This window comes from Pelophylax lessonae (assembly GCF_965119305.1).
Source record: "Pelophylax lessonae genome assembly, chromosome: 11".
Taxonomy (NCBI): domain Eukaryota; kingdom Metazoa; phylum Chordata; class Amphibia; order Anura; family Ranidae; genus Pelophylax; species Pelophylax lessonae.
The window spans coordinates 217194763-217207327 of record NC_138778.1 but is presented as its reverse complement, the minus strand read 5'-3'; the positions used below and the strand labels follow the sequence as shown (position 1 = coordinate 217207327).

The 12565-nt window shown below is 47.8% G+C and overlaps 1 protein-coding gene and 1 long non-coding RNA gene across 2 annotated transcripts in view; both read left to right on the top strand.

Annotated features, from left to right (window-relative positions):
• Positions 1 to 12565, top strand: part of LOC309566710 — a 99983-nt gene that overhangs the window by 44926 nt on the left and 42492 nt on the right. The gene's annotated exons all lie outside the window — the stretch shown is intronic.
• CYP24A1 (cytochrome P450 family 24 subfamily A member 1) overlaps positions 8849 to 12565 on the top strand; it is a 43793-nt gene continuing 40076 nt past the window's right edge. Inside the window, exon 1 of the mRNA XM_082271974.1 lies at positions 8849 to 9132. Within this exon, the coding sequence (XP_082128100.1) occupies positions 8893 to 9132 (240 nt within the window). The 5' untranslated portion in view covers positions 8849 to 8892. The remainder of the gene's footprint in view (positions 9133 to 12565) is intronic.

The window sequence follows — 12565 nt, the reverse complement described above, 5'->3', positions numbered from 1 at the left end:
TTCCCACCCTGCTGCTACCGCCACACTCCTGCCTTGCTGCTGCCACCCCCTCCCACCCTGCACCTGCTACCACGCCCCCGCACTACTGCTATTACCAAGCTCCTGCCCTTCTGCTACTACCACTGTGCTGCCCTGTTACTACTACCATGCTCCCACCCTGGGGAGGGACTCTGGTGTAAGGTGGGTCTCTAAAGGGGATCCTGATGTAAGGGGGGTCTCTGGAGTGGAGTCTGGTGTAAGGGGGGACGCTGATTGGGACCTTGATGTAAGGGGGGACTATGATGAAAGGGTGGACTCTGGTGTAGAGTCTGATATATGCGGGGATGCTGATTGGGATCCTGATGTAAGGAGGGTCTCCGGTGTGGAGTCTAATGTAAAGGGGGTCCCTGATGGGGACCCTGATGTGCTCCCACTGTGGAGACTCTCAAAAGTTATAGGTAGAGTCTGCAGATATCAGGGTGCCTTGCCGGGGCCTGCAGCTTATGCATGTATTTGCAAATGTGTGCAACTAAACCCCTGTGTTTAACGCATACTGTTAGACAGGACAATTTGGTGGGTCGAAGGCTGGTCGGTAGGTTGAGCTTGGAAATTCTTTGGTTTTATTTGATATTATAAGGGGGGTCTCTGATGTGGAGTCTGGTGTAAGGGGTCTCTGATGGGAACCCTGATGTAAGGGGGAACGATAATAAAAGGGTGGACTCTGGTGTAGAGTCTGGTGTAAGGGGGAATGCTGATGGGGACTCTGATGTAAGGGGGGTCTCTGGTGTGGAGTCTGGTGTAAGGGGGGTCTCTGATGGGGACCCTGATGTAAGGAGGGTCTCTGGTGTGGAGTATGGTGTAAGGGGGTCTCTGATAGGGACCCCGATGTAAGGGAGGTCTCTGATGGGGACCCTGATGTAAGGAGGGTCTCTAGTGAGGAGTATGGTGTAAGGGGGTCTCTGATGGGGACCCTGATGTAAAGGAGGTCTCTGATGGGGACCCTGATGTAAGGGGGGTCTCTGGTGTGGAGTCTGGTGTAAGGGGGGTCTCTGATGGGGACCCTAATGTAAGGGGGGGTCTCTGGTGTGGAGTCTGGTGTAAGGGGGATCTCTGATGGGGACCCTGATGTGAGGGGGGGTCTCTAGTGTTGAGTCTGGTGTAAGGAGGGGGTCTCTGATGGGGAGCCTGATGTAAGGGGGGTCTCTGGTGTTGAGTCTGGTGTAAGGAGGTCTCTGATGGGAACCTTGATGTAAGGAGGGGACTATGATAAAAGGTAGGACTCTGGTGTAGAGTCTGATGTAAGAGGGAATGCTGACATGGACCCTGATGTAAGGAGGGACCCTGATATAAGGAAGGTCTCTGGTGTGGAGTCTGTGTAAAGGGGGTCTCTGATGGAGACCCTGATGTGCTCCCAGTGTGGAGACTCCTAAAAGGTAGAGTTAGGGTCTGCAGATATCAGGGTGCCTTGCCAGGGCCTGCAGCTTACGCATGTATTTGCAAAAGTGTGCAACTAAACCCCTGTTTTTAAAGCATACTGTTATACAGATTGATTCAGTTGGTCGCTGGCTGGTCCGTAAGTTGAGCTTGGAAATTCTTTGGTTTTATTTGACTGATGTAAGGGGGGTCCCTGGTGTTGAGTCTGGTGTAAGGGCGGGGGGGGGGGGTTCTGTGGGGTGGAGTCTGGTGTAAGGGGAGTTTCTGATGGAGACCCTGATGTAAGGGGGGACTATGATGAAAGGGTGGACTCCGGTGTAGAATCTGGTGTATCGGGGGACACTGATAGGGACCCTGATGTAAGGGGGGACTATGATGTAAGGAGGGTCTCTGGTGTTGAGTCTGGTGTAAGGGCGGGGGGGTTCTGGGGGGGTGGAGTCTGGTGTAAGGGGAGTTTCTGATGGGGACCCTGGTGTAAGGGGGGCTTCTGATGGGAACCCTGATGTAAGGAGGGACTATGATGAAAGGGTGGACTCTGGTGTAGAATCTGGTGTATCGGGGGACACTGGTAGGGACCCTGATGTAAGGGGGGACCATGATGTAAGGAGGGTCTCTGGTGTTGAGTCTGGTGTAAGGGGGGTCTCTGATGGGGACCCTGATATAAGGAGGGACCGTAATGTAAGGGTGGACTCTGTTGTAGAGTCTGACATAAGGGGGGTATCACATGGTACCACGGGGGTATGATGTCATTCACCATCACAACACTCCTGAAGGTGGAGACAGAGAGTGTAAGGGCACGGAGAGGCACAAGTGCCAGAGTAGCTGGTGAAGTCCACTATTAGGTGGGTGAAGCTGGGAGTCACAGTCCTAAGAACAGGGTACTGAAGCAGCTTGGCACCAGAGGAGGAGATGGTAGCAGAGCCGATATGCAGCCAGCAACCAGCCAGCAGCAGCCGGGTAACCGGGGACCAAGTCAGCAGGCAGAGCACGGCCAGCAAGCAGGCCATTGTCGGTAACAACTGGGCAGCGCAGTACAGAATCAGCAGGCAAAGAGGAGTCCAGTAAACAGGCCGAGGTCAGAGAGATCAGGTGAACAAGGTTAATGTAGGAATAAAGGCAGAGTCCAGGAGAAAGCCGGGTCATACACAGGTAAGAGGGTTCAATGGATCAGGTCACCAGAATACAGGTACAAGCTGCAGACCATTCAGCAACTGCTCACTGTACTGTACAAGGCCAGTTTAAATAAGCCACAGGGCACCAAGTACACAAGCTAATTCATATGTGCGCGTGCGTGTGTGCGAGCACTGGTTTTCTGGTACTGGGAATCTGGTTTACCTTATAGGGGGACCCTGATGTAAGGGGGGACCCTGATGTAAGGGGGAACTCATATGCAAATCCTGATGTAAAGGGGACTCTGATGGGGACCCTGATGTAAGGAGGGACTCTGGTGTAGAATCTGATGTAAGGGGGAAGCCTGATGTAAGGGGGAACTCTTATGCGGATCCTGATGTAAAGTGGACTCTAAATGGAGACCCTAATGTAGGGGGGACTCTGATGTAAGTGGGGTTTCTGGTGTGGATTCTGGTGTAAGGGCGGCTTCTGGTGTGGAGTCTGGTGTAAGGGGGGTCTCTGATGGGGACCCTGAAGTAAGAGGGCACTCTGGTGTAAGGAGTGGACTCTGATGGGGGTCCTATGTAAGGGGGAACTCTGATGCAGATCCTAATGTAAAGGGGACCCTGGGGTTTCTGAGAGATGAGACTCTGTGTGTGGAGATTGATGCAGACCTTCATTATGGGTTGAAGTGTTATGGAATCTCTTTCCTTTGTTCAGTTCTTTCTCCTTTGATCGGACTCCCATCATACTGATTACAGAAACGCATTCTTTCATTTACATTTTTAGTTTTTAATTTATAAGGCTGATTTTTTTTTGGCCTGCGAACATTTGTAAAATCTCTGATGTGGCCCTATACTGAGAGGTCTGGGGGCCCTGGCTCCCCCCCCCCGGCTCGGCCCCGGCTCCCCCCCCGGCTCGGCCCCAGCTCGCCCCCTGGCCCTATACTGAGAGGTCTGGGGGCCCCGCCTCCCCCCCCCCACCCGGCTCCCCCCCCCCAGCTCGGCCACGGCTCGCCCCCTGGCCCTATACTGAGAGGTCTGGGGGCCCTTGCTCGCCCCAGGCCCTATACTGAGAGGTCTGGGGGCCCTGACTCCCCCCCCCCCCCGGCTCGCCCCCTGGCCCTATACTGAGAGGTCAGGGGGCCCCGGCTCCCCCCCCCTGGCTTGGCCTCAGCTCCCCCCCCGTTCCCGGCTCGCCCCAGGCCCTATACTGAGAGGTCTGGGGGCCCTGGCTCCCCCCCCCCGGCTCGCCCCCTGGCCCTATACTGAGAGGTCAGGGGGCCCCGGCTCCCCCCCCCCCCGGCTTGGCCTCGGCTCCCCCCCCCCCCCGGCTCGGCCCCGGCTCGCCCCCTGGTCCTATACTGAGAGGTCTGGGGGCCCTGGCTCTCCCCCCCCCCCGGCTCAGCCCCGGCTCGCCCCCTGGCCCTATACTGAGAGGTCTGGGGGCCCCGGCCCCCCCCCCGCTCTATTTGTAATAATTCAATTCATAGTCCATTGCCTTGTCTTCCCATAACCCTTCACATATCAAGGAGTTAAGAAATACGCCAGAAGGAAAATTCATGATCCCATATCTGACTTCCATCTGGTGTGCAGCTTGCTCAGGGCACGAAGGTGCAAAGGTCCCAACCAAAAAATGGGAGAGAGCCAATGGAGGGTTAATGAGTGCACTGAGAAACAAAAGTGATTCCCCTGCAGTGTTTCTGTCACCAGTGACCCCGAGGTCACAGCGGTGCAGAACAGGATGGAGGAATGTATAAATAGCTTTTACCTTTTTTTACATCCATGTTGTCATCGCAGAACGATCAGCAGTGGAAAATCAGGTTGCAGTTTTCTGCAGCTGCCAGTCTGGGCTCATAGCAGAACTAAAAGGCCTCCAAAAATCAAAATCCTGTTACGGGCTGATGCAGGTCTGTGACCAACAGGGGAGGACTGGGCCAGGGGGCAGGGGGGGAAATTGCCCCCTGAGCCACTCTGATTCCCCGTAAAAAGGCTGCACTGCTTCTGCCACAGACATGCCTAAAGGATGCCTGATAAAGAGAAGTAAAAAGTCTCCACCGCTGACCTACTGAGTGTGGGATAAGGACAAGGACAGAGCGCAGGCCTCCCCCCAGCATGGATGGTGTAAAATGTGTCTGAGCAGAGGCCGGTTCCATGCCCCACTTGAGACTCTCCTTCGCCAGGCAGCTCCAACCGAGCTGTCCCAGCTCCCCTCCAACCGCCCCCCGCTGGCCAGGTTAGGAACCTGGATTCAGCCAGTAAGTAGAGAGTATCTGGAGCAGGGCTTCAGCTTGGAATGGGGATCAGGAGGAGGGCGGGAAGAGGGAGAGTGGGGGGAAGGGGGCAGAGTCGCTGCACCATGGGCCTCTGGTTTGTACTTTCCCCCTGGGCCGAAAGTTGCCAGTCTGCCCCTGGTGACCAAGCTGTACTGCTTTACCTGCAGATAGAAAAGTAAGGTCTAGGACCTAGCTGTGCTATATAGTAGGGGTATTAGAATCTGAAAAAATGGCTATCTAATCTATTGTGCAATAAAACAATTCACAGATCTGCATTTCACCTATCTTTATCTGCTTGCTTGGAGTTCAGCTTTAAAAATAACAAGATAGAAACGTCTAGCCTATTAAAAGAAAAAAATAACAAATCCACCTTTTGCTGTAATATTTACCTTCAATTCTAGAGACTTTTTTCTGCAGTATTTTATTTCTGCCACTAGATGTCCTCAGCCTAGTGAGCATCATCATTCCATCCACTTCCTCCCAGCCTAGGCCATCCCGGACGCACCCCCATCCTGTGACTGGACAGTAAAAGGAGAAGCAGCACAGTGATGAGCTTGTCTCTCTATATCACTCTGCTCTCTTCTCCTATCAGCATGCTTCTTCTCCGCACATGAACTGGCTGGCTCTTTGTGCTGCTTCTTCCTCTCACACTCCAGCCTTGCTGTAAAAGGACTTCCAAGAGGCTGCAGTATTGCCCCCTGAATGCAGCAGAGGTATCATTTTTGTAGTAAAGCATCGTGGCCGCAGCATGTGTACAGCCTCATCTGGCTGCCATTGCAGCTTAACCGGTTGCCGACTGCGCACAGTATATTTACTGCGGCAGTCAGCCCCGGCCAGGCAGAGTGACGTAGGTCTACGTCACTCGCCCGTCACTCCTTTTAGAGCCAATAGCGGGCGAGCGCGCGCCCGCTGAGGCGCGCGCCCGCCTCGGCTCGTTCACAGAGGAGTGCGGGCGTGTGACCGGCGGACCCGATGTCCGCCGGTCACACTACGATCGCCGGTACAGCGGGAGAAAGACAGAGCGGCTTATGTAAACAAGCCGCCTGTCATTCTCCCTGTGTAAAAATGAAGATCAGACAGTTCTACTATGTAGAACCGTTGATCTTTGTTTTTACACCAATAGCATTGTCCCCCTACAGTTAGAATCACGCCCCTAGGACACACTTAACCCCTCCCTGTCCAATACAGTTAACCCCTTCCCTGCCAGTGTCATTTTTGCAGTAACAGTGCATATGTATAGCACTGATTACTGCAGTAATGTCACTGGTACCCCCAAAAGTGTCAAAAATGTCAGTCAAGGGTCCGATCTGTCCGCCGCAATGTGGCAGTGCCACAAAAAAAATCGCAGATCGCCGCCATTACTCGTTAAAAAAAAAACACCAAAAATGACAAAAATCTTTCCCTTTGTTAGTAAACGCGATAACTTTTGCGCAAACCAATCAAAATACGCTTTTTGCGATTTTTTTTTACCAAACATATGTAGCGTAAAACAATTTGGCCGAAAATGTTAAAAAATTTTGATTTTTACATTTTTTTGGGGGGAAATTTCGTATAAAAAAAGTGAAAAATATTGTTATTTTTGCAAAAATTTTCGCTGTTTTTTTGTTAAAATCGCACAGGTGATCAAATACCACCAAAAGAAAGCTCTGTTTGTGGGAAAAAAAGGATGTGAAATTCGTTTAGGTACAGCGTCGCACGACCGCGCAATTGTCCGTCAAAGTCACGCAGTAAAGAAAAATCGCAAAAAAAACCCTGGTCAGGAAGGGGGTAAAATCTTCCGGGGCTTAAGTGGTTAAGGTAGGCGGTCGTGGTGATATTGAATCTTAGCTGCCTGTTTTTACCTCCCTCCTTTTCATGGGCTACCCTATGTGTGACCCTATTGAGGAATCGCATTGTGCTGAAGCGCATGGTGTGTGCCATTAGGAAAAAATATGGAAGCATGTTATTGCGCATTGCAGGAAAGTGCATAAAGAATAAATGGCACCGCTGCACATCTGGAAAAGGGCAGTGCATTACTGAGCATTGCAGCAAAGTGAGCAAAGGATGAATGGCACCGCTGCACATCTGGAAAAGGGCAGTGCGTTACTGTGTATTGCAGCAAGGCAAACAAAGAATGAATGGCACCGCCACACATCTGGAAAAGGGCAGTGCGGTACTGTGCATTGCAGGAAAGGGAACAAAGAATGATTGGCACCGCCGCACATCTGGAAAAGGGCAGCGCGTTACTGCGCATCGCAGGAAACCCCACGATTTTACGCACATTCCTGCAATGTAGAAATGTGAATTGATTGATTAAAACGGAATGATTAAATTCTTGCACATTGCAGGAAAGTGAACGAAGAATGAATGGCCCCCGCCGCACATCTGGAAAAGGGCAGTGCATTACTGTGCATAGTAGCAAAGGGAGCAAAGGATGAATGGCACCGCCGCACACCTGCAAATGGGCAGCCTATTACTGTGCATTGCAGGAAAGCAAACAAAGAATGAATGGCACCGCCGCACATCTTGAAAAGGAGCAGCCTGTTACTGCGCATTGCAGCAAAGTGAGCAAAGAATGAATGGCACTGCCACACATCTGGAAAAGGGCAGCGTGTTCCTGTGCATTGCAGGAAAGGGAACAAAGAATGAATGGCACCGCCGCACATCTGGAAAAGGGCAGCGTGTTACTGTGCATTGCAGGAAAGGGAACAAAGAATGAATGGCACCGCCGCACATCTGGAAAAGGGCAGCGTGTTACTGTGCATTGCAGGAAAGGGAACAAAGAATGAATGGCACTGCCGCACATCTGGAAAAGGGTAGTGCGTTACTGTGCATTATAGTAAAGCGAATAAAGAATTAATGGCGCCGCCACACATCTGCAAAAGAGCAGTGCGTTCCTGTGCATTGCAGGAAGGTGAACAAAGAATGAATGGCACCGCCGCACATCCAGGAAAAGGGCAGTGCATTACTGCGCATTGCAGGAAAGTGAACACAGAATTATTGACACCGCCGCACAACTGAAAAAAAGGAAAGCACGTTACTGCGCATTGCAGGAAAGCAAACTAAAAATTATTGGCGCCGCCGCACATCTGGAAAAGGGCAGCCTGTTACTGTGCATTGCAGGAAAGTGAACAAAGAATGAATGGCACCACTGCACATCTGGAAAAGGGCAGTGCGTTACTGTGCGTCGCAGGAAAGCGAACAACAAATGAATGGCACCATCGCACATCTGGAAAAGGGCAGTGCGTTACTGTGCATTGCAGGAAAGTAAACACAGAATGAATGGCACTGCTGCACATCTAGAAAAGGGAAGTGTGTTACTGTGCACTGCAGCAAAGTGAGCAAAGGATGAATGGCACTGCCCCACACCTGCAAATGGGCAGCCTATTACTGTGCATTGCAGCAAAGTGAGCAAAGAATGAATGGCACCGCCGCACATCTGGAAAAGGGCAGTGCGTTACTGCACACTGCAGGAAAGCGCACCAAGCATTAATGGCATCACTGCACATCTAGAAAACGGAATCGCGTTACTGCGCATTGCAGGAAAGCGCACAATTTTACGCACATTCCTGCAATGTAGAAATGTGAATTGATTGATTAAAACTGAATGATTAAAAAAATAAACTTTGCAAAAGTTAAGACTTGACCTTTATACATTGTATCACTTTAGGGCACAGATTGTCACATTGACCGATCAGTGCAGGTGAATGAGTGCAGCCATGACACCCAGTGACACATGTCAGCATTGGGTGACACCTGACATACAGCAAACAAAAGCAAATAAAGGAAGAAAGAAAAAAAAAAAAACAGTCAACTTTGCAGGGAAAGTAAGTCCATCCTCCGAGAGGTGACTAATCAGTGGAGTTCTCTGTGGAACGCCTTTATCTTGGGATCTGGCTCCTGCCTGCCTTTCCCATGCCAAGAAAACAGCCCTTTAATGAACTCAAAGTACCAGAGCACCCTCCTGACGAAGCTGATCCATCATCTAATTGGGCCTCTCTGATTGGCTGGGGATTGTTGTGAAGGAGACCTTTCTGACACCTCGGTTCTCTATATATACCATAGCTAAAAATGCAGAATTTCACAGCTGCTGAACGCCTGCTTCTGTTAATGCCATGGCTGCCAAGATCAAAGCACAGAAACTGTGGATGATGCTCAAGTCCAGGTACATCAGCCTGCACCACAGCATCCCCGGGGCCACAGCCTGCGACCTGAAAACCAAGGGGCTTCCGGTGCCCCCACCACAGTGCCCGCACTCCCTGTCCACCCTGCCCGGACCCACCAACTGGCCTGTTCTGGGCAGCCTTGTGGACATCCTGCGCAAAGGAGGGCTGAAGAGGCAGCACCAGGCACTGGTACATTTTTATTTCATTTTATTTTACTTTTCTATTTTTTTATACATATATTTTTTAATGCACAGCTTTTTCTTTATATATATATATATATATATATATATATTTATTTTCTTTTACATCAAGTGAATTTTCATTTAGGTTTATCTATTTCTTTTCGCATTTTCTAATGCTCAGGTTATATTATTATTTTTATTATTAATAATAATATTTAGTATATTCATTTTTTATGCTATTCTCTCTTTTTTGTACTATAAGGGACTTTAAAAAGGTAAAATCGCTGCTGCAAAATTGTTTTAAGAGCATGAAGGGTTAACAGCAGCAGGTCTCCGTAGTATTGCGAAGGCGGCGGTATGCAAATACTGTTTTTTTTGCAGTGATTAGAGTACGGCAGCCTGAAATCTGTTGCAGTTAGCTGAACTTTCCACGTGGCTCGTTGCCTTGTTCAATATAAGCCAGAAGAGGTTGTTTAACCCCTTAGGGCAAGGGTCCTCAAACTGTGGCCCTCCAGTTGTTCAGGAACTACAATTTCCATCATGCCTAGTCATGTCTGTGAATGTCAGAGTTTTACAATGCCTCATGGAATGTGCTGGCCGGCCGCACTTTGAGGATCCCTCCCTTAGGGTCTACCACAAACATGTGTACATCCCAGCTACTATCAGAGAGCACGTCTTCCCTGTGTGTATTCATATCTGCATCTCTCTGATTGCTGTGCAGTTGTCACCGACTGCCGTCTGCAGGGAAAGGAATACATTCACCAATGGTTGGTGGTCACCGTCATTTGGCAGTGATCCCCGGATAAAGCAACCTTGTCAAAAAAGTCTCCTGTTGTCCCTAAGTCATAGAGCAGTGAGATAGAAACTGCTACACAAGGCCAGTGAGTGAATGAAATGGAATGTTTGATAATTACAGCAAGTTGGGTTTTCTCTAGAATGGAAATTAGGATTAGGATTGCAAACCTTAAATATTCTTTATTAGGCAGAGGAGCCGACATTGGAACAGAATCCAGGTTACAGGGACAGGAAAACCTCACCTACTGGAATGACTTGTTCTGTTTGAGAATATTATTAATTATGTAGTAATTAAAGTGTCTTGCTAGACAGTCTTTTCTTTCCTCTCCTTTCTCCTTTTTCCTTTCCCTTTCCTCTCTCCTTTACTTTATTCTTTCCTTTCTCCTTTTTCCTTCCCCCTTTGCTTTCTATTTCCCCTTTCCTTTCCTCTCTTCTATCCTTTTTCTTTCTTCTCTCCTTTTTCATTTCCTTTCCTTTCTGTTCCTTTCCCCTTTTTCCTTTCCTTACTCCTCTACTTTGTTCTTTCATTTCTCCTTTCCTTTTCCCCTTTCCTTTCCTCTCTCCTTTACTTTATTTTTGCTTTCCTGCTTTCCATATCCCCTTTCCTTTCCTCTCTCCTTTTTAATTTCCTTTCCCCTTTTTACTTTCCTTTCCTCTTCTCCTCTCCTTTCCATGTCCCCTTTCCTTTCCATTTCCCCTTTCCTTTCCTCTCGCCTTTTTCATTTCCTTTCCCCTTTTTACTTTCCTTTCCTCGTCTCCCCTCCTCTCCTTTCCATGTCCCCTTTCTTTTCCTCACTCCTTTTTCATTTCCTTTCCCCTTTTTACGTTTCTTTTCTCCTCTCCTTTCCATTTCCCCTTTCCTTTCCTTTCCTTTCCTCACTCATTTACTTTATCCTTTCCATTTCCCCTGTTCTTTCCTCTCCTCTTTACTTTATCTTTTCCTTTCCCCTTTCTCTTTTCCTTTTAGTTTCCCCTTTCTTCTTTCCTTTTACTTTATTCTTTCCTTTTCTTTCCTTTCTCCTTTTCCTTCCCTTTCACATTTCCTTTCTAAATTTTCCTTTTCTCTCCCCTCCTCTCCTTTCCATTTCCCCTGTCCTTTCCTCTCCTCTTTACTTTATCTTTTCCTTTGTCTTTTCTCCTTTCCTTTCGATTTCCCCTTTCCTCCCTCCTTTACTTTATTTTTCCTTTTCAATCCTTTCTCCTTTTCCTTCCCTTTCACCTTTACTTTCTAAATTTTCCTCTCCTCTCTCCTTTCCATTTCCCCTGTCCTTTCCTCTCCTCTTTACTTTATCTTTTCCTTTCTCTTTTCTCCTTTCCTTTCGATTTCCCCCTTCCTCTCTCCTTTACTTTATTTTTCCTTTTCATTCCTTTCTCCTTCCCTTTCCCCTTTCCTTTCCTTTCTAAATTTTCCTTTCCTCTCCTTTCCTTTCCCCTTTCCTTTCCTCTCTCCTTTACTTTAGCCTTTCCTTTCCATTTCACATTTTCCTCTCCTCTTTACTTTATCTTTTCCTTTCCCCTTTCTCTTTTCCTTTTCATTTCACCTTTCCTCTCTCTTTTTACTTTATTCTTTCCTTTTCATTCCTTTCTCCTTTTTCCTTCCCTTTCCCCTTTCCTTTCTTAATTTTCCTTTCCTCTCCTTTCCCTTCCTCTCTCCTTTACTTTATCCTTTCCTTTCCATTTCCCCTGTTCTTTTCTCTCCTCTTTATCTTTTCCTTTCTATTTTCTCCTTTCCTTTCCATTTCCCCTTTCCTCTCTCCTTTACTTTATTTTTCCCGTTCACTCCTTTCTCTTTTTTCTTCCCTTTCCCCTTTCCTTTCTAAATGTTCCTTTCCTCTCCTCTTCTCTCCTATCCTTTCCCCTTTCCTTTCCTCTCCTTTCCCTTTCCCCTTTCCTTTCCTCTCTGCTTTCCTTTCCATTTCCCCTGTCCTTTCCTCTCCTCTCCTCTTTACTTTATCTTTTCCTTTCACCTTTCTTCTCTCCTTTACTTTATTCTTTCCTTTTCTTTCCTTTCTCCTTTTCCTTCTCTTTCACCTTTACTTTCTAAAATTTCCTCTCCTGTCTCCTCCTCTCCTTTCCATTTCCCCTGTCCTTTCCTCTCCTCTTTTCTTTATCCTTTCCTTTCTCTTTTCCCCTTTCCTTTCCTTTCTAAATTGTCCTCTCCTCTTCATTTCCCCTTTTCCCTTCCTCTCTCCTTTACTTTATTCTTTCCTTTCCTTTTCTTTCATTTCCTATCTTATCCTTTTATTTTCATATCTTATCCTTTCCTATCTTATCCTTTTCTTTTCCTATCTTATCCTTTTCTTTTCTTTTCCTATCTTATCCTTTCTTTTTCCTATCTTATCCTTTCCTATCTTTTCCTTTCTTTTTCCTATCTTATCCTTTCCTATCTTATCCTTTCTTTTTCCTATCTTATCTTTTCCTATCGTATCCTTTCTTTTTCCTATCTTATCTTTTCCTATCGTATCCTTTCTTTTTCCTATCTTTTCCTTTCCTATCTTATCCTTTCCTATCTTATCCTTTCTTTTTCCTATCTTATCCTTTACTATCTTATCCTTTATTTTTCCTATCTTATCCTTTCCTATCTTATCCTTTCCTATCTTATCCTTTCTTTTTCCTATCTTTTCCTTTCTTTTTCCTATCTTATC